The sequence below is a fragment of the Scyliorhinus canicula genome, chromosome 3, assembly GCF_902713615.1.
Source record: "Scyliorhinus canicula chromosome 3, sScyCan1.1, whole genome shotgun sequence".
NCBI lineage: Eukaryota > Metazoa > Chordata > Chondrichthyes > Carcharhiniformes > Scyliorhinidae > Scyliorhinus > Scyliorhinus canicula.
In genome coordinates, this window is record NC_052148.1 from 20,232,794 (window position 1) to 20,254,660 (window position 21,867).

Genomic DNA, 21,867 nt, shown 5'->3' on the forward strand with positions numbered 1-21,867 from the left:
CTTTAGCCCTCTTTTTCTCTACTTTTCAAAAATGGCGCTTCACCCGGTTGTGATTCTGGGCGCCTCATATAGAACATAGAACAGTACAGCACAGAACAGGCCCTTCGGCCCTCGATGTTGTGCCGAGCAATGATCACCCTGCTCAAGTCAACGTATCCACCCTATACCAGTAACCCAACCCCCCCCCCCATTATCCTTAAATTTTATTTTTTTTTATGACTTGATCTTGGTGGGCCACATAAAGACCTTTGGCGGGCCGCATGCGGCCCGCGGGCCGTAGTTTGCCCACCCCTGATCTAGAAGGACAAGAGCAGCAGATACCTGGGAACCCCACCACCTGGGGGCTAAAAAGAGTCAGGAAATTTGGAAAATGAATGGAGAAAATGTACTGGAGAAACTTAAAGGGACTAGGATGTGACAGATCCCAGGGGCCTGGTGGCCTGCGCCCTGGGATTCGAATAGAGGTGTCTGCAGATAGCGGATGTTGTGGCTGTGAATTTTCAGAATTCATTGGATTCAGGAATGGTCCCATCAGATCGGAGGTTGGCAAATTTTGCTCGACTTTTCAAGGAAATACCGCCTAACCTTGTCAGATTGTTGGGGAAATGCTGGAATCTATGATTAAGAAGTGTTGAGAATACACTTAGAAAAGCACAGTATGATTAGAACAAGTCCACATGGTTTTGCTGAAGGGAAACCCTGCTTAACAGATGTATTGGAGTGTTTTGAGAATGTGACCGGTAAGATAGCAAAAGGGGAATCCAGATGTAGTCTACCTGTATTTCCAAAAAGCAATTGATAAGGTGCTGTACAATAGATTGCGCATGGAGTTGCAGGTAACATATTCGCAGGAATAGAGCATTGATTAATGGTCAGGAACAGAAATGGACCAGCCATATATATATATACTTTGGTGACAAGGGCAGGTTAGAGGCTGGGAATCCATCAGTGAGAAACCTATTTCATGACTCTCCAAAACCTGTCCATCATCTGCAAGGCACAAGGAGAGTGATGGAATGCTCTCTATATGCCTGGATGAGTGTGGCTCCAACTACACTCAAGAAATTCAGCACCATCTGAGGATAAAGCAGCCCGCTTGACTGGCATCCCATCCACCACCTTCAACATTCACTCCCTCTACCCTCAGAGAACTGTTGCTGCAGCGTGTAACGTATACAAGATGCGCTACAGCGACTCATCAAAGCTCCTTGGAGTTGAGACAATCAGATCAGCCATCTTATCAAATGGCGGAGCATGTTCGAGGAGGGAATGGCTAACCCTACTATTAATTCCTATGTTTGTGTGACAGCCACTCCCAAACCCGCGACCACATAGAAGAACAAGAACACCACCATCTCTAAGATCACTTCCATGTCACATACCATCCAGAATTCAAAATGTATTGCCGGTCCTCAATTGTTGCTCAATCAAAATCCTAAAATTGACTATCTGACAGCATTGTGGGAGTACCTTTGCCGCCATCCAGGACAAAGCAGCCCACTTAATTGCTCCCCCTTCTGCAAACATTCAAACCCTCCCCCACTGACGAACAGTGGCAGCAGTGTGTGTACAAGGATAACTAAAGTAACTCACAAAGGCTCCTTAGACAACACCCTGTAAACCCACGTCCACTGCTATCTAGAAGGATGGAAAGACAAGAGCAGCAGATACCTGGGAACCCCATCAAGGTTCCCCTCCAAGCGACTCACTACCCTGACTTGGAAATCTAGCGCCACTCCTTCACTCTCGCTGGGGCAACATCCTGGAACTCACACCCTAACAGCACCGCGGGTGTACCTACACCTCAAGGACTGCAGCGGTTCAAGAAGGTAACTCCAGCACCACCTTCTGAAGGGCAACTGGGGATGGAAAAAAAAATGCTGGCCTAACCAGAGACACCCACATCCCTTCAATGAATTTTTAAAAAGCTGAAGTGGTTGAAGAATTTATCAGTTCCATCATCTCTAGGGCAATTTCAGAACGGGCAATGGATGCTGGCCTTGCCAGGCAAGCCCGTATTTTGTCAACGAATAAAGAAAAAAATATGGAAAATTCTCCACTCTCTCCTCATAACTGTCCTATAAATGGTGCGACCCAAGTAAATCTATACTGCTCTTTCTCCATCTCCACTACATTCTTGCAATTGCGAGGAGCCCACACGGTTCTTCTCATGTGAGATACCTTTTTGAGAAAGGATTAATTGATTGGAGCCCAATGCAGTAATTTAACAGAGAAGGTAATCCAAATGGACTGCAGCGATCAGTTTGAAGTAATTGAAGAATGAATGCTATTTTCCAACAACCCCAGTAGGGTTAGAGATAAAACTGCAACACTGTAGCCCTGATCTTTATTTAGAACATTGTAGGATCACTTGTTCCCAAATGTGATTCCAGAGAAAGGAAGGATAGAAAGGATTGAAAGGTACGGCAATATGTCTGTACGTGACTGGGGTTATGATCAATAATAAGGGGAACATTTTGTTGATCTAAATGGATTTTTCTTCTTTCCTGTCAATTAGTATATTCTTCCAGTTCAAAGTTCACACGCTGCTCTTTTATACTTGAATCTAAGAATATTAACGACGTTCTTGCGAAATATAATTTTTTGGTACCTGAAACTCCAAATGGTCGTCTCAATCCTTGAGTCATCTTTTTGGCATTGGCTTCCTTCAGCTCCATTCGCCCGATCCGTACTATCTGACACACCAAGTAAATCCTTTCCCGATTCAAGTCTTTGCTTCCAAGATCCTGAAATAAAAAGATCAGAATGTAATTGAATAACAATTCCAATTCTTCACTGCGCGGCCCTTGTTTTTGTTATGAAGTTGTTTGCTTTCATCATCAAATTTTAGCCACGTACTCAGATACTAAAACATACTCATTAATATAGTGAAGGGTGCGATCGATAGATTTTATGTCCAGGGATCTAAAGGTAGAGCTGGGAGGAGGAGTTGAGGTCAAGTATCAGACATGATCTTATTGAATAATGGAGTAGGTTCAGGGGGCTGAATGGTCTGCACCAGTTCCTATTTCTTTTGTCTTGGAAGGTTGGCAAGGAATCCCTTGGCGAGTATGTTCAAAATGGCTTTGGTGAATTGCTGCAGTACATTTTGAAGATAATAGACACGCCTGCCACTGTGCATGATGGTGGAGGGAGTGAATATTGAAGGTGATGGATGGGGTGCCAATCAAGCGCTGCCTGAAATGATGGTCCACAGAGCTGCCAGCCAATTGAATTAGTCAGCAGCTCTCTAAGGTGGGGTTTCCTCCTCAATTGGGGCAGAAGTTTCAACGTTGGGCAATTAACTGTTTCCACCACAAAATGGCTAGGGGGTAGCCGATTTTGTGATGTGTGGGCTCCCTGTGGACTCTTTAATTGGAAAAGGGGGGGCTGGAAATATGGCACCCAGTAAAATCTAGCCCATTGGTCCTGAAAAGTGTTAGTCAGAGGATATTAGAGCGAGGATGGAAAATATCCTGTTAGGCCAAATCTCCCATTCTCTGCAGCGGGACTGGAGATCCCGCTGCCGTGAATGAACGGAGAATCCCGCTGCCGTGAACGGACGGAGAATCCCGCTGCCGTGAACGGACAGAGAATCCCGTTGCCGTGAACGGACGGAGAATCCCGCTGCCGTGAACGGACGGAGAATCCCGCTGCCGTGAACGGACAGAGAATCCCGCTGCCGTGAACGTACAGAGAATCCCGCTGCCGTGAACGGACGGAGAATCCCGCTGCCGTGAACGGACGGAGAATCCCGCTGCCGTGAACGGACAGAGAATCCCGCTGCCGTGAACGGACAGAGAATCCCGCTGCCGTGAACGTACAGAGAATCCCGCTGCCGTGAACGGACGGAGAATCCCGCTGCCGTGAACGGACAGAGAATCCCGCTGCCGTGAACGTACAGAGAATCCCGCTGCCGTGAACGGACGGAGAATCCCGCTGCCGTGAACGGACGGAGAATCCCGCTGCCGTGAACGGACAGAGAATCCCGCTGCCGTGAACAGACAGAGAATCCCGCTGCCGTGAACGGACAGAGAATCCCGCTGCCGTGAACGGACAGAGAATCCCGCTGCCGTGAACGGACAGAGAATCCCACTGTCGTGAGTGGACGGAGAATCCCGCTGCCGTGAACAGACAGAGAATCCCGCTGCCGTGAATGGACGGAGAATCCCGCTGCCGTGAATGGATGGAGAATCCCGCTGCCGTGAACGGACAGAGAATCCCACTGCCGTGAACAAACAGAGAATTCCACTTACGTGAACAGACAGAGAATCCCGTTGCCGTGAACAGACAGAGAATCCCGATGCCGTGAACAGACAGTGAATCCCGCTGTCGTGAATGGACGGAGGATCCCACTGCCGTGAATGGACAGAGAATCCCACTGCCGTGAATGGACAGAGAATCCCGCTGCCGTGAACCGACGGAGAATCCTGCTGCTGTGAATTGACGGAGAATCCCACTGCCGTGAACAGACAGAGAATCCCACTGCCGTGAACAGACAGAGAATCCCACTGCCGTGAACAGACAGAGAATCCCACTGTCGTGAACAGACAGAGAATCCCACTGTCGTGAACAGACAGAGAATCCCGTTGCCGTGAACGGACAGAGAATCCCACTGCCGTGAATGGACGGAGAATCCCACTACCGTGAATGGGCGGAGAATCCCGCTGCCGTGAACAGACAGAGAATCCCGCTGCCGTGAACGTACAGAGAATCCCACTGTCGTGAATGGACAGAGAATCCCACTGCCGTGAACGGACGGAGAATCCCACTGCCGTGAACGGACGGAGAATCCTACCCAATGTTTCTACTTGTGGGGGAATCAAAACTGGGGGCCATAAAAATGAGTGAGATTCTCTGGCCTCTCCGCGATGTGTTTCGCGACAGTGGGAGGCGACCGCTGTTAGCCAGTGGCCGGATCTTCTGTTTCCTCCGCTTCCACCCTACACTGACAGGAAATCAATGACGGGACCGGAAGATCTCGCCGGTGTGAACACCCGGAAGATCTCACCCTAGAGGACAGCCATTCACAAATCCAACAAGAGATTCAGGAGAAACCTCTTCACTCAGGGAGTGGGGAAGCCTAGAACTTGGAGTCACGTGGACTGTTTGAGTCAAATAGATTTGACGCACTTGAGGAGAAGATAGATGAATACAGAAGAGAGAAAGGAATGGAAGTACTTGTTGGTTGAGTGATCTGAAAGGGGGTGGAAAGAGACTTTTGAGCAGCATAAATGCCACTATTTCTCGGTTGGGTCGAATGGTTTTTTCTGTACCGTAAAATTTCAAATTAACTTACTGTGAACACCACTTTTAGATTATTCAGCATTTCGATCTCCTTTGGTAGTCCCGTGCTTGCCCAGCGGAATAAATAGTTTTCACTGAAAATACAGAAACATTTTGTTTTTAAATATAATTTACTGACAGCAAGATGAACTCAACAGTTGTCTTCGGCTGCCGAAAGCCAAAATTCGGCATTTTCTTATTCTTATGCTCTAGACAACTACCAAGAATGTTAAGGTTAGGTACCACCTTCTGTACACTGCCCTATTCATAGAATCCATAGAATCCCAACAGTGCGGAAAGAAGTAATTCGGCCAATCAAGTCTGCACTGACCCTCTGAAAGAACATCCTACCTAGACCCACTGCACCGCCCTATCCCTGTAATCCCACCATATCCTCCACATCCCTGGTCACTAAGTGACAATTTAGCATGACCAATCCACCTAACCTGCACAGCTTTGGACTGTGGGAGGAAACCGGAGCACCCGGAGGAAACCTACGCAGACACGGGCAGAAAGTGCAGACTCCGCACAGACAGTGACCCAGAGGGGAATCGAACCTGGGACCCTGCTGGTGTGAAGCCATAGTGCTAGCCACTTGTGCAACCGTGCTGGGCTTAATTGTCAGAGCAGATCACTTGCCCATTGTAGAACCCGTCTGGATTCCCTTTGCATTTGTCTCACTGAGGTGGAGATTGGTTGGGATATGAAAACAGGCAGGCAATTTGCTGGGCTGGATGACCCTGATAGAACAGGAGAAAACCACCAGCATTGTGCCCAATCAGCGCACTACAATTGGCACTTAGTCAGGCAGAACTTGAACATTAGTGCAAAGAAAGACATGTTGCTGAAGTTTTTCATATTGTGCTCATCAGGACAAACGCAAGAACTGTAGTTCCCCATTGCTTCCACCATGGTAACGCCTCAGCCAATCAGGGTCAATTTGCCAGCCAAAGTGCATCCTTTTCTCTTGTAATAAAAGTTCATGTGATTGTTTGAAATTTGACATTCTTGCGTTTGTCCTGATAAGTGGCAATCAAAAAGTTTTGACAATATGTTTTTCTTCAGCAATATTCACACTAAAATTAGCAATTTAACAGACCGATCTAACATGCAGGGTGGTGAAATTTAATTGTTGTACATATTGCAACCTTTCTTCTTCAAACTTCACTGATTTTAGAGACAATATTCAGGAAAAAATTAATTGGTGTTTAGTAAAGCTTGGGCAGATAAATGGAAGTCAGCACTGATTTATTAAAGACAAATCATGCTTGACTAATTTGATTGTGCCCTTTTAATAAAGTAGCAGAGAGATATAGTGAGGGCAGTGCGGTTGATGTTCAGAATCACATAACTGTTACGGTGCTGACGGAGGCCATTTGGCCCATCATGTTTGGAGAACTGGTGGAAACAAGCATCATGTTTTGGTGCCATTCCCTTGTACATTGTTTATATTTAAGTAATCATCCAATGACCTCTTGAATACCCCGATTGAACCTTCCTCCACCACACGTTCAGGCAGAGCACTCCAAACTACTCATGTGAAAACTTTTTTTTCACATCACATTTGATTGTTCTACAAATCACTTTAAATCGGCTCTTGATCATTGTATGAGCGGGAACAGCTTCTCCCCATCTACTCTGTCCAGCCCCCTCGTGATTTTGAACATATCTATCAAATCCCCTCTTAGCTGCCTTCTCTCCAGGAACAGTCCCAACCTCTCCAATATATCTTGACAACTGGTTTCTCATCCCTGGAACCATTTTTGCTGAGTATATGGTCTTGCAAAAAGTATTTTTTTAAATTTTTTAAAAAATTATTCATTGGATGTGGGCATCGCTGGCTGTGCCAGCATTTATTGCCCATCCCTGATCAGGCCACTTCAGAGGGCAGTTCAGAGTCAACCACATTGCTGTGGATCTGGAGTCACATGTAGGCCAGACCAGATAATGGTGGCAGATTTGCTCCCCTAAATGACATTAGTGAACCAGATGGGTTTTTAACGACAATAGTTTCATGGTCACCTTTTAGACTATTAACCAGATTTTTGTTGAATTCAATTTTCACCATCTACCATGGTGGGATTCGAACCCAGGTCTGCAGAGCATAACTCTGGGTCTCTGGATTACTAGTCCAGTGTTAATACGACCACAGCACTGGCTCCCCACTGCCAAAATACAACACAATAAACCTGTTGGTAAAATTAAAGGCCGTAGGATGAAAGGGGCAGAGGTAGTATGGAGGCAATATTGTTTAAGAAGCAGAATGTAGAAAGGAATTATGAATAGTTGGTTTCAAAACTGGTGGGAATTGTACAGTGGGGAATGCAATTAATTGTGTAGCTCTACCAAAGAGCCAGCATTGATACAAAGGGTTGAATGGTCTGCTTTTGTGCCGCATCATTCTATGATAGTGCCTGATTACAGAGAGAAATTTCCACCCAGATCTCATTCCTTTAGGCAAACAATGGCCCAGTTTGTTCAGGGCTTCTCGTTTTTAACTCTTCCTCACTTGTTCTTGTTTATATGTTCTCTCTTAGAACTTTCAGAATGAGATGAATGCAACTGCCCCCCACCACTCAGAAAATATTCTGAAATAAACTGAAAATGTAACATATTGAAACTATAGGGCAGAATTTTAGACCCATGGGTTTGCAGGCGGGGTTTGAAGGTGACTTAAGGAAGCAAAGTTCTGTACACACCCCTGTCAGCATCAATGGGGCCAAGGTGGAGATGGTTAGCAGTTTCAAATTCCTAGGGGTGCAGATCATCAAAAATCTGTCCTGGTCCACCCATGTCAATGCTACCAACAAGAAAGCACAACAGCGCCTAGACTTCCTCAGGAAACTAAGGAAATTCGGATGTCCACATTAACCCATACCAACTTTTACAGATGCACTACAGAAAGCATCCTAACGGGCTGCATCACGACCTGGTATGGTAACTGCTCGGCCCAGGACCACAAGAAACTTCAGAGAGTCGTGAACACCGCCCAGTCCATCACACGAACCTGCCTCCCATCCATTGACTCCATCTATACCTCCCACTGCCTGGGGAAAGTGGGCAGCATAATCAAAGACCCCTCCCAACCGGCTTACTCACTCTTCCAACTTCTTCCATCGGGCAGGAGATACAGAAGTCTGAGAACACGCACAAACAGACTCAAAAACAGCTTCCTCCCCGCTGTTACCAGACTCCTAAATAACCCTCTTATGGACTGACCTCATTAACACTACATCCCTGTATACTTCATCCGATGCCGGTGCTTATGTAGTTACATTGTATACCTTGTGTTGCCCTATTATGTATTTTTTATTATTCCCTTTTCTTCCCACGTACTTAATGATCTGTTGAGCGGCTCACAGTAAAATACTTTTCGCTGTACTTCGTTACACATGACAATAAACAAATCCAATCCAATGATTGGAGAGGACGTGCTTCCAGCCAAATTTTCAACAGCCGATGTTTCCCATTTCACCATACAAAAAATGCTACTCAAAGTTCCACACATTGCGCGTAAATGTCCACTCTCCAAATCCTGCTGGTTGCTTTCCACAGTCATGGACTGAGGTTTCTATTTGGGGTGCTGGCTTTCCCATACTATCCCCCCCCCCCCCCCTCCCCCAACTTTGGAATTTTAAGTGCAAATTGTGTTCTTTAATCTTTTGAACGCACTTCAAAACATCACATAGCAAACTGACCTACCGACAAAGCTGGGTTCGCCTCCAGTGTGGACTAATCCACAAGGATTAGGATTTTTCTGCGAGCAGCTCAACAGATCATTAAGTACATTTCAGCTAATTACACTCATCAGCAGGTAATCAAGAAAGTTTCTTTTTATTTGTCTTTGGATGTGGGTGTCGCTGGTAAGGCCAACATTTATTGCCAATCCCTGATTGCTCCTGAGAAAGTAATGAATGGCTACAATCCATGTAGTTTAGGTACATCCATGGTGCTGTTGGGAAGGGAGTTCTAGTTTTGATCCAACAGCAACAAAGATTCGGCAATATATTTTATCACAGGATGAAGCGGTACTTGGAAGCGAACTTGCACGTGGTGGTGTTCCCATGCACTTGCTGCCCTTGTCCCTCGAGGTAGTAGAGATTACAGGTTTGGATGGTGCTGTGAAGGAGCCTTGCTGGATAGAATTGTATCCTAATTCCACTCCTGACAGGTTGGCGATCATAGTTTGACCATACCCTCTAATCTGAGACACCTCAACCTGCAGAAATTATTTCTATCTACCCTAATTTATTCCCCTGGTGCGATTTTCCAGCTGCGTTGCACCTCCCACAAATCCCGACATGTTGGCAAAATTCCGGGAGAGCCCGGAAAGGGGATTTGTGCCAGGCGCCAAACATTTTGCTATGTTCCCAGCCCCTCCCAACAGATATAACCGGGTTCATGCCCAGCGAGGGCATATATTTAATTAGCAGTCATTTAAATGGATTTTTTGTTCGAAATCGGCTTAACGTACCGCCCGCCGGCGTGACATCGCGCAGGCGGATTCACAGCTGGCCTCCACAAATCTAGACCAGGCGTGTTGGCCATGCCAGCGGGCTCAGAGGTCATTGCAGCCCCTGGGTAGTCAAGGACGTGGCAGGGCAGTGCCCTGGCAACCGGTTGGCCCAGCACTGCCAGGTTGGCACTAGTGGGTTAGCACTGCCAGGGGGCCTGGGGAAAGTGGCAAGGTTTGGGGCCTGAAGGGGGAAAAGCCTGAAGGGGCCAGGGCACATATGGTGACCCACTGGGAGGGTCCTGATGCTACAAGGCCAGCAATCTATGCTCAGGGGTTGAGGTTTGGAGATCAGGCTAGCGATCTATGTTGGAAGGGGGGGGGGGGTAGAAACTTCCTATCAATGTGGAGGGGGGTCCTGATGTCCATGGGGGGAGCAGGTGGCTTTATTTTCACTTTGAATATGCCCAATCTCTGTGAAGCCGGAGTTGCCGGCATGTTTCGGCTCCACTCCTCACAATGAAAGCGCAAAACACGCCCCCCTTCACAAAAATTACAAAGCATAGGTAGATCTAGTTGGGAAATTGCCCATTTCTCCAGGGAGAAACACTCCCATTTTCTGACTGAATTTTGTGAGGGCCACGAAGAATCCAGCGCATGTTTATAGAATATAGAATATATAGAACAGTACAGCACAGAACAGGCCCTTCGGCCCTCGATGTTGTGCCGAGCAATGATCACCCTACTTAAACCCACGTAACCCATATACCCGTAACCCAACAATCCCCCCATTAACCTTACACTACGGGCAATTTAGCATGGCCAATCCACCTAACCCGCACATCTTTGGACTGTGGGAGGAAACCAGAGCACCCGGAGGAAACCCACGCACACACAGGGAGGACGTGCAGACTCCACACAGACAGTGACCCAGCCGGGAATCGAACCTGGGACCCTGGAGCTGTGAAGCATTGATGCTAACCACCATGCTACCGTGAGGCCCCAGAATCAAAAGAAATAACTTTATTTACAATTACATATATACAACAGCTGCAGTACTGCACCACTGCTCTCTGCTCTCCAGCTGATTCCGCACTGACCAGTTCTATTTATGCAGGTGACTCTGTGAATGATTTCTCCCCCCCCCCCCCTCCCCTCCCCCTTTCCTCCCCCTCCCCCCCTCATTGGGGAAGCTTCTCCTCACTTAAGGATTGTGGGATTGCCATTAGTCCCCAGCCAGTTGTAATCAGGCAGGTTATAACACTGAATGAAATGAAATGAAATGAAAATCGCTTATTGTCACAAGTAGGCTTCAAATGAAGTTACTGTGAAAAGCCAATAGCTGACCTTGACACATTGACATGTTCGGGGAAAATGCCGCCTCTTATATCTTGAAAACTTCAATCAAATTACACCTTAATCTTTAAATTTTCCACATCCTGCAGATGAATTTAAAACATACCTGTTGGCAGCCTCAAAGTTAAAAGATTAAAGGAGCATTGTCTTTTCCAAAGGATCATAGATCATCATAGAATTTACAATGCAGAAAGAGGCCATTGAGCCTATCGAGTCTGCACTGGCCCTTGGAAAGAGCACCCTACCCAAGCCCACACCTCCACCTGTTATGGGCCAGGGTTTAGAGAACCCCAAAGTGTATTGTGGAGTTCACCTGGCCCACAAATTTGAATAGGTTGTGGTATGGGGAGTTCACGGCCCACTCTACAGGTATGGTACAGCAGAAATGGAAAAGTATTTTTTAAAGCAAAACAATGTTTATTTTATTAACACAAGTTAACCTTTTTAAAACATACAGTGAACATCTCAGCAACCATCAATTCAAATACAACCCCCAAAGAATACAACACTAAGTAATCCTTTAAGCTTTCCCTTTAACATACATAAGACTTAAAAAAAAATTTAAACAGAAGCACATCAGGTTAAAGTCACTACTGAGAGCAGTTATTAATTTTAAATCACCAAAGGATCGATTTACAGTCTTTAGATTACAGAGAGAGAGACTCAGACACCTTCTGGCTGTGACTGCAGCTATCCAGCTCTGAAAATGAAACTAAAACACATCCTGCAGCAAACAGCCTAAAACAAAAGTAAAAAGCTATAGACAGCCCACCTTCACCCACACTCTGACATCACTGATAAACACACATTTCCTAAAGGTACATTTCTTAAACACCCATTTCTTAAAGGTACTCTCACATGACACACCCTATCCCCGTAACCCCACCCAACCTTTCTGAACACTAAGGACAATTTAGCATGGCCAATCCACCTGACCTGCACATCTTTGGACTGTGGGAGGAAACTGGAGCACCCGGAGGAAACCCACGCATACACAGTCAGTGACCCAAGCCGGGAATTGAACCTGGGACCCTGGAGCTGTGAAGCAGCTGTGCTAACCACTATGCTACCGTGCTAGGGAAGTGTAGGGAAGCCTTTATGTTCTCAGTACCTATGTAACAGGACATGATGAAATAGACCAGACTGTATCGCTCGACGCAATGCTTTTAGCCTCCTCAGGTGGCTGGGTCCCTGCCACTTTAACTGAACCGCCATGTTTGCAAGTTCTGAAACAGCATGTTCCTTTAGATTTGTTATATCAGCAGCTGATCAGCTTCAGTGGAACCAAAGGAAGCATGAAATTGGCAGTGACAAATGGGAAATATTTTGGACTCTGTTCAACCTAAGTTCTCAGCAATTACAGTTTCAAATTGTATTCAGTGGTGATTTTTTTAACATTGTATTTTCGGTAAGATCGTTCCGAAAAATCAGAATTCCTTAAATGAAAAAGAAACATTTTCTTCAGATTTAACCGGACCTCTCAAGTTTAATTTCACATCAATTCCACTGTGTTCCCTATCATTCCATGCAGTTTGATTGCCCCAAGAGCGAACAGATGTAATTTGTAAAATTTTCCAGGTGCAGATTGAAACACTGGAAATAAACTGTCCGCCTTATCATCGCACTGTGCTCAGTAATTGTGAGTGTGTGGTTTTTTTTAAAGATTTCATCGTCAGCTCAGCGGGGACAAAGTGTTGTTCGTTGAGGAACTCTGCCACATAGACTGGAATGTGAAGATTGCGTGACGGACAGGTCCCTCAACTCATTTCAGCTCAACTGTTCAATTGACTGACTCTTCCGTCTTTCCGCTACCTAGAATCACGTCACACAGAATTTCCAGGGCAGGGACAGGTCATTTGGCCCAGCTGAAGAGTGAGCCTAAAGTTCTATTTCTGAGACTTTTGAGCACAAAAATCTAAGCTGATGCTGGTGCAGTGCTGAGGGAATGCTGCGAAGTCAGATGTTCTGACCTTCAAATAAGATGTGGCAAAACAATCGCAGGATGTGAAAGATCCAGGGCACTGTTGTGAAGGATGGGACGTTAGCCCCAGTGCACTGACCAAGAGGGACATCATTTTGGTGGGTTGGCTCTTTTCTTACTTCTTGTGATGTGGGTGCTTTAATAAGGACAAGGGGAGCTCACACCGAGTAAAATAAAGAACCAGGTTTATTTACAGTAACAATATGTACACTACCCGGTAGATCTCGACCGGGTTCCTCCTTACTCCTTACTGCCAGTGCCTTACTCGCTGACCTTAAATAAGAACAGTAAGAAGTCTGACAACACCAGGTTAAAGTCCAACAGGGTTGTTTCGATTCACTAGCTTTCGGAGCACAGCTCCTTCCTCAGATGAGCAGTGCTCCGAAAGCGAGTGATTTGAAACAAACCCGTTGGACTTTAACCTGGTGCAGTTAGACTTCTTACTAGGCCCATACCGGAGTGGTTTACGCCACGCCGACTGGCACCAAAACCGGCGCCAACGGCCTCTGGCGCTATGCCGCCCGGCGCCGGGGCTGGCTGAAAGGCCGCTGACGTCACCACCGGCGCTGCGTGGTAGGGGGGGTTCTCTTCCCCCTCCGCCATGGTGGAGGCTGTGGCGGCGGCGGAAGAAAAAGAGTGCCCCATGGTACTGGCCCGCCCGCCGATCGGTGGGACCTGATTGCGGGCCAGGCCATCGTGGGGGCACCCCCGGGGTCCGATCGCCCCGCGCCCTCCCCCAGGACCCCGGGGGCCCGCTCGCGCCGCCAATCCCGCCGGCAACAGAGGTGCTCCAATTCCCGCCGTTGGGAGAGGCCTGACAGCGGCGGGACTTTGGCCCATCGCGGGCCAGAGTATCGCCGCGGGGGGGGGGCATGCCAATCGGCGGGGCTTGATTCCCGCTCCCGCCAATTCCCGGGTGGCGGAGAATTCCGGCCACCGCAGGGGCGGGATTTACGCCAGCCCCGGGCGATTCCCCGACCCTGCAGGGGGTCGGAGAATTCCGCCCAGGGTCTTTTTTGCCTTGCGATTCCTCAATTCTACCCATACAGATTTTGGCAGCATGGTAGCACAGTGGTTAGCACAGTTGCTTGACAGCTCCAGGGTTCCAGGTTTGATTCCCGGCTTGGGTCACTCTCTGTGCAGAGCCTGCACTTTCTCCCCGTGTCTGCATGGGTTTCCTCCGGGTGCTCCAGTTTCCTCCCACAATCCAAAAATGTGCAGGTTAGGTGGATTGGCCATGCTAAATTGCCCTTAGTGTCCAAACGGTGGGGTGGGATTACTGGGTTATGAGGATAGGGTGGAGTTGTGCGCTTGGGTAGGGCGCTCTTTCCAAGGACCGGTGCAGACTTGATGGGCCAAATGGCTTCCTTCTGCACTGTAAATTCTATGGTTCTATGATTCTATACCCTCTGATCCTATATCGCTCCTTGCTATCGATTTAACTTCATTCCTTACAAACAATGCAACTTACCCCCTTTGCCCTCTGCCTGTCCTTTTGATAGGATACATATCTTTGTATATTTAGGTACCAACCCTAATCCCCTTGCAGCCACGCCTCTGTGATGCCCACAGCATCATACCGGCCAATTGCAAAGTGCTCAACAAGCTCATTACCTTGTTCCGTATACTGCGCATATTTAGGTACAACACCCTCAGTCCTGCGTTGACCCACCACCTTCTCATATTTGTCCCCTTTTTTGCCCTGTCCGAAGTTAGATTCCTGCCACCTTCTATACTCTCTGTTCTATTACGTGTTCTGGAAACTTTACTGACCTTGCTTGGACCTTCGGCCCCTCAACGGGGGAGCTCGTACTCCTTGAGCACCACGGGGGAAATAAAAATCTGGCATCAGTAAAAGCTGTCACCAAGCCGTTTGGTTTGTTCAAAAAGCCCAACTAATGTCCTTCAAGAAAGGTATCCGACTGCCCTATCCCATTCTGTCTATAGGTGACTCCAACTGCAAACCCATGTGGTTGCCCTTAATTGTTACCTGAATGACCCAACAATCTTGTTGAACTGTAAAATCAGCCATGATGTGGAGATGCCGGCGTTGGACTAGGGTGAGCGCAGTAAGAAGTCTTACAACACCAGGTTAAAGGCCAATAGGTTTGTTTCAAACACTAGCTCTCCGAAAGCTAGTGTTTGAAACAAACCTATTGGCCTTTAACCTGGTGTTGTAAGACTTCTTACTGTAAAATCAGCGGCAGTAACTCGAGAAGGTGGATACATCAAATACCAGCGGGACATTAGGAGAACAGAAAACCTTCCTGCATTTGCAATGAAGCACTGTAATGAGGAAATTCCTTCCTCTTCACCTTCCCACAACCCACCCATGGCCTCACCTTCATGCTGTCCCGGAAAAGACATAACGTGAATCAGATGCAGAGCAAAGCTCCTAATTCATGTCGCGATGACATGTTTTCACCCAACTACAGTAAACCAAATTGTATTGCATCTGGGTGACACTTCTATTTCCCACACTTGCCATCCTACTCACCTACCTGATGGATGCTGACATGCCGATGTCAATCAGTGCAGAATTACAGTCGGTTTTATGGTACAGGTTAAAACCCAGGAGAAAATGTGTTGGGGTTGATCTAAACTAATTTTTCTTCCCATCACTGCTGACAGTGAGAGGAGATGTGTATTCCATCAATCACAATAGATGAATCCTTGGACCTAATTGTGAAGGAGCTGTGTTCTAACCCATTGCAACACCTTGTCCCCCCTCGTAACATGCAATCTTATTAACACTGGTAGTTGCCTAGATTTGGGGAACTTGTGAGATGCCAACAGCTTCATATCTCCAGATTTTTCCATATTAGATCACGCCTATATCATTGCTATTGCCTCAGACAGTGTTAGTACATCAACTTTAGGATCACAAAGAGATTTCTGCCTTCCCTTGACATTGATGTGGGTATTCTCATCAGAGACCTCATTGCACTGAAATAAACCAATCTCTTGATTTGAAATCTGAATCGTGTCAATTTCACCAGTTGGAAGCCTCCTTATCCTAAATGTAATCCTACATAGATTGCAGTTTATAGCTGGTTTTCTGCAACTGCGTTCAAAGTTGCAATGATGTATCACCATGGCACTGTCACAAAATATCAGACACGAAACACCAAATATACTCTTTCCAAGTCAGAACTTCAAACACGCAAAGACCTCAAAAGATGTACCATTGCCAGTTGCTTGGCATGGTGGTAATGTCACTGGGCTAGTAATCCGTCGACCCGGGTAATGCCCAAGGGACACAGGTTTAAATCCTGCCATTGTAGGTGGAGAAGTTTGAATTTAATGAAAAGAATAATCTGGAATTTAAAAATTCTAACGATGACCAGGAAACCATTGTCGATTGTCATAAAACCCATCTGGTTCACTAATGTCCGTGAGGGAATGAAATCTGCCGTCCTTACCTGGTCTGACCTACATGTGACTCCAGACCCACAGAAATGTGGTTGACTCTTAGCTGCCTTCTGATAAGGTCCAGCGAGCCTCTCAGCTCAAGGGGGCAATTAGGGATGGGCAATAAATGCTAGCCCAGCCAGCGACACCTACATCCCATAATTGAATAAAACAACCTCAGAAATTAACTCATCTTAAAAATAAGGTTGAAGCTCACAGACTGAACTCTTTGGAATAAATCCATCCCAGTGGCTCAGAAGCAGAGTTTATATTTGTCGAAGGAAAAAATTGATGAAAACGGCTAACTGCACACTCATTGACATTCCATGCTTAATCCGTTACCTGTACTCGATGAGTTAAGTCTGGGGATAAAGCTCAGAGCAACTACCACCAGTAAGAAGAGGATACAGCTGAACTACAGTTTGAATTTGATATCTTCCATCATCATTGCCTATCAGCAGTCTCATGCTATACGCTATTCGGCGAGACACTGGAGTACAACTGCACCCTTGGGGCCATTTCCTGCTGGGAGAATCAACACTCAGGAGAAGAAAATAGGGAAGGAAATCAACGAGGAAACAAAAATAATAGAAGTGTAGTATTGTTAGGCTGAAATGTAATGGAGCCATGGGCGGCCTTTAGAAGATGTTTGTGGTGCAGTCTGGGTACATTCTTATCAAGGAGAAAAGGAGGGCAACTAAAACTAGAGCTCCCTGACTAAAGAGGCAGATTGAGCAAGATGAAGCAGAAAATGGGACATGTACAGCTATCACCTTGATGATGTACAGGTTATCAGGTTGAATGTACAAAAGTATGAAAGGGGATTGAAAAAATAAACAGGGTCTAAAAGACATCGCAAGAATAGATTCATGGCATATACAAAAGGGAATCCAAATATCTTCTCCAGGCTTAGTGACAGTAAGGAGTTTGCAAGAGATTGGGATGGTTATGGACCAAAAGGAAGGACGGAAGAAAGAGGGAAAATCGACCGTGGATATCTAAGGAAATAAGGGAGAGTATCAAATTGAAGGAAAAAGCATATAAAGTGGCAAAGATTGCTGGGAGATTAGAGGACTGGGAAATCTTTAGGGGGCAACAGAAAGCTACTAAAAAAGCTATAAAGAAGAGTAAGATAGAGTATGAGAGTAAACCTGCTCAGAATATAAAAACAGACAGTAAAAGTTTTTACAAATATATAAGACAAAAAAGAGTGGCTAAGGTAAATATCGGTCCTTTAGAGGATGAGAAGGGAGTTTTAATAATGGGAAATGAGGAAATGGCTGAGGAACTGAACAGGTTTTTTGGGTCGGTCTTCACAGTGGAAGACACAAATAACATGCCAGCGACTGATAGAAATGAGGCTATGACAGGTGAGGACCTTGAGAGGATTGTTATCACTAAGGAGGGAGTGATGGGAAAGCTAATGGGGCTAAAGGTAGACAAGTCTCCTGGCCCTGATGGAATGCATCCCAGAGTGCTAAAAGAGATGGCTAGGGAAATTGCAGATGCACTAGTGATAATTTACCGAAATTCACTAGACTCTGGGGTGGTCCCGGTGGATTGGAAATTAGCAAACGTGACGCCACTGTTTAAAAAAGGAGGTAGGCAGAAAGCAGGAAATTATAGGCCAGTGAGTTTAACTTCGGTAATAGGGAAGATGCTGGAATCTATCATCAAGGAAGAAATTGCGAGGCATCTGGATAGAAATTGTCCCATTGGGCAGACGCAGCATGGGTTCGTAAAAGGCAGGTCATGCCTAACTAATTTAGTGGAATTTTTTGAGGACATTACCAGTGCAGTAGATAACGGGGAGCCGATGGATGTGGTATATCTGGATTTCCAGAAAGCCTTTGACAAGGTGCCACACAAAAGGTTGCTGCATAAGATAAAGATGCATGGCATTAAGGGTAAAGTAGTAGCATGGATAGAGGATTGGTTAATTAATAGAAAGCAAAGAGTTGGGATAAATGGGTGTTTCTCTGGTTGGCAGTCAGTGGCTAGTGGTGTCCCTCAGGGATCCGTGTTGGGCCCACAATTGTTCACAATTTACATTGATGATTTGGAGTTGGGGACCAAGGGCAATGTGTCCAAGTTTGCAGATGACACTAAGATGAGTGGTAAAGCGAAAAGTGCAGAGGATACTGGAAGTCTGCAGAGGGATTTGGATAGGTTAAGTGAATGGGCTCGGGTCTGGCAGATGGAATACAATGTTGACAAATGTGAGGTTATCCATTTTGGTAGGAATAACAGCAAACGGGATTATTATTTAAACGATAAAATATTAAAGCATGCTGCTGTTCAAAGAGACTTGGGTGTGCTAGTGCATGAGTCACAGAAGGTTGGTTTACAAGTGCAACAGGTGATTAAGAAGGCAAATGGAATTTTGTCCTTCATTGCTAGAGGGATGGAGTTTAAGACTAGGGAGGTTATGTTGCAATTGTATAAGGTGTTAGTGCGGCCACACCTGGAGTATTGTGTTCAGTTTTGGTCTCCTTACTTGAGAAAGGACGTACTGGCGCTGGAGGGTGTGCAGAGGAGATTCACTAGGTTAATCCCAGAGCTGAAGGGGTTGGATTATGAGGAGAGGTTGAGTAGACTGGGACTGTACTCGTTGGAATTTAGAAGGATGAGGGGGGATCTTATAGAAACATTTAAAATTATGAAGGGAATAGATAGGATAGATGCGGGCAGGTTGTTTCCACTGGCGGGTGACAGCAGAACTAGGGGGCATAGCCTCAAAATAAGGGGAAGTAGATTTAGAACTGAGTTTAGGAGGAACTTCTTCACCCAAAGGGTTGTGAATCTATGGAATTCCTTGCCCAGTGAAGCAGTTGAGGCTCCTTCATTACATGTTTTTAAGGTAAAGATAGATAGTTTTTTGAAGAATAAAGGGATTAAGGGTTATGGTGTTCGGGCCGGAAAGTGGAGCTGAGTCCACAAAAGATCAGCCATGATCTAATTGAATGGCGGAGCAGGCTCGAAGGGCCAGATGGCCTACTCCTGCTCCTAGTTCTTATGTTCTTATGTTCTTATGGACCAAAGGAATAGAAAACCATTCAGCCCATCGCGCTCATACCAGCTTATTGGTAGAGCTATCGAATTGGACCCATTCTTCCGCTCCTTCCCCAGAGCCCTGAAACTTCTTTCCATAAGATGCAGGCCATTCAGCCCTTCAAGTCTGCTTCACCATTCAATGAGATCATGGCTGATCTGATCTCATGATCCTCAACTCCACTTTCCCACTTAATCTCTATAATCCTCGATTCCCTTACTGATTAAAAATCTGTCTATATCAGCCTCGAACATACATTTTTCTTCAAGTATTTATTGAAGAGTGAGATTTTCTATGGACACAAATTTAAAGTGGTATGGTAAGCTTTTGTGAAGATTCCCTTTACATTAGCCGGTTTGCGAAAAGTTAACATGAGGAAACAAGAAATATTCATGAAATTTTTCATCCCACAATGTCTGACAACATCCATTTACCTTAAGAAGTGACCTAGTTAATAGATTGGCAGATAGAAATTCAGAATTGTCATGAGAATGTCGCTTTAAGAAATGTTTGGCTGCTCGTATTACTGCGGCGATGTTAGAGTGTGGGTGGAGCTGGGCTGCCTGTCAGCTTTTTACTTTTGTTTTAGGCTGTTTGCTGCAGGGTGTGTTTTAGTTTCGTTTTCAGTGCTGGAGCTGAAGCCAGATAGAGCAGGTGTACTGTTGATCTCTCTGCCATGAAAAGACTATCTCGTAATCATTTGGTGAATTCAGAATTATAAATGTTTTCAGTAGTGACTTTAACCTGATGTGCTTCCATTAAAGTTTTTATTTATTTTTAAGTCGTATGGATGTTAAAAGGAAAGCTTAAATGATTACTTGGTGTTGTAGTCTTTGGGGGGGGGTTGTATTTGAATTGATGGTTGCTAAGATGTTCACTGTATGTTTTAAAAAGGTTAACTTGAGTTCATCGAATAAACATTGTTTTGCTTTAAAAAATACTTTTCCATTTCTGCTGTACCACACCTGTAGAGTGGGCCGTGTGCTCCCCATACCACAATCTAGTAAAAGTTGTGGGTCAGGTGAACTCCATGATACACTTTGGGGTCCTCTAAAACCTGGCCTATAACAATAGTAAAAATAGAAAAGGCAGTAGAGATCATGGATTTAGTAGAGATTGAGGGGAGGCAGTGGCGTAACGCTTTGTCACTGGACTAGTAATCCAGAGACCCAGGGGAATGCTCTGGGCACCAGAGCAGATGGTGAAATTTGAAGTGAATAAAAATCTGGAATTAAAAGTCTAATGATGACCATGAAACTATTGCCGATTGTTGTAAATACCCATCTGAATCACTCATGTCCATAAGATATAGGAGCAGAATTAGGCCATTCGGCCCATCAAGTCTGCCCCGCCATTCTATCCTGGCAGATATGTCCTAATCTGCTACCTACGATGTTACAGACCAAGGGCTGTATTGCAAAATCAGCCAGAGCATCTCCTCCCTGAAACACATGACCTAGGGAAGGATCTCATGCCCTTTAGGGAAGGAAACCTGGTCTGGCCTACATGTGACTCCAGACCCACAGCAATGTAGTTGACTCTTTTTTTTAAAATTAGAGTACTCAATTCATTTTTTCCATTTAAGGGGCAATTTAGCGTGGCCAATCCACCTAGCCTGCACATCTTTGGGTTGTGGGGGTGAAACCCACACAAACACGGGGAGAATGTGCAAACTCCACACAGACAGTGACCTAGAGCTGGGATCGAACCTGGGACCTCGGCGCCGTGACGCTACAGGACTAACCCACTGCGCCACCGTGCTGCCCTAGCAATGTGGTTGACTCTGAAATGCCTCCAGGGATGGGCAATGAATGCTGCCCAGCCAGCGACACCAACATCCCATGAATGAATAAAGAAAAATAAACTACGATTAATCAGCAAGTCCTTTGATGTTGCATCATCCAGCTACCAAGATGGCAGTATGTGGGATTGATGGGCCTCCAGTAATGCTTTGTTCCCAGGAAAAGCCTCATATTCCAGTGACTATAAATTTGTAATGATAACAGTATCAGTGAAATGAGTAGGAAAGGGACAATTTCTGAATATACCAGTCATCATCATAAACCAGAATGTGTAAAATTAAGGTTCTCTATGAGATTACTCTTTATTCTGCCTGAGCTACCAGACTGTCGATGTTTGTGGTGAATGAGTTGGAAAGTACAGGGAAATTTCCACCAGCGTGGATTGTGTCATGTTTTTAGCTGGATAGTTTTTATCAGGTATAGCTCCACCAACCTCTCCAAGTATGTGGACCTTGCATCCTCTTTATCTGAGGTAAGCCGTTACAACACAAGATGAAGGTCCACAGATTGCAAATAAGTTGCTTTA

The 21,867-nt window shown here is 45.8% G+C and overlaps 1 protein-coding gene across 1 annotated transcript in view; it reads right to left on the reverse strand.

Annotated features, from left to right (window-relative positions):
* The window catches only part of LOC119963845 (dedicator of cytokinesis protein 2-like), a 1,353,280-nt gene that overhangs the window by 1,113,006 nt on the left and 218,407 nt on the right, over positions 1-21,867 (reverse strand). Inside the window, 2 exon segments of the mRNA XM_038793193.1 lie at positions 2,612-2,747; positions 5,300-5,381. Coding sequence (XP_038649121.1) covers positions 2,612-2,747; positions 5,300-5,381 — 218 coding nt within the window.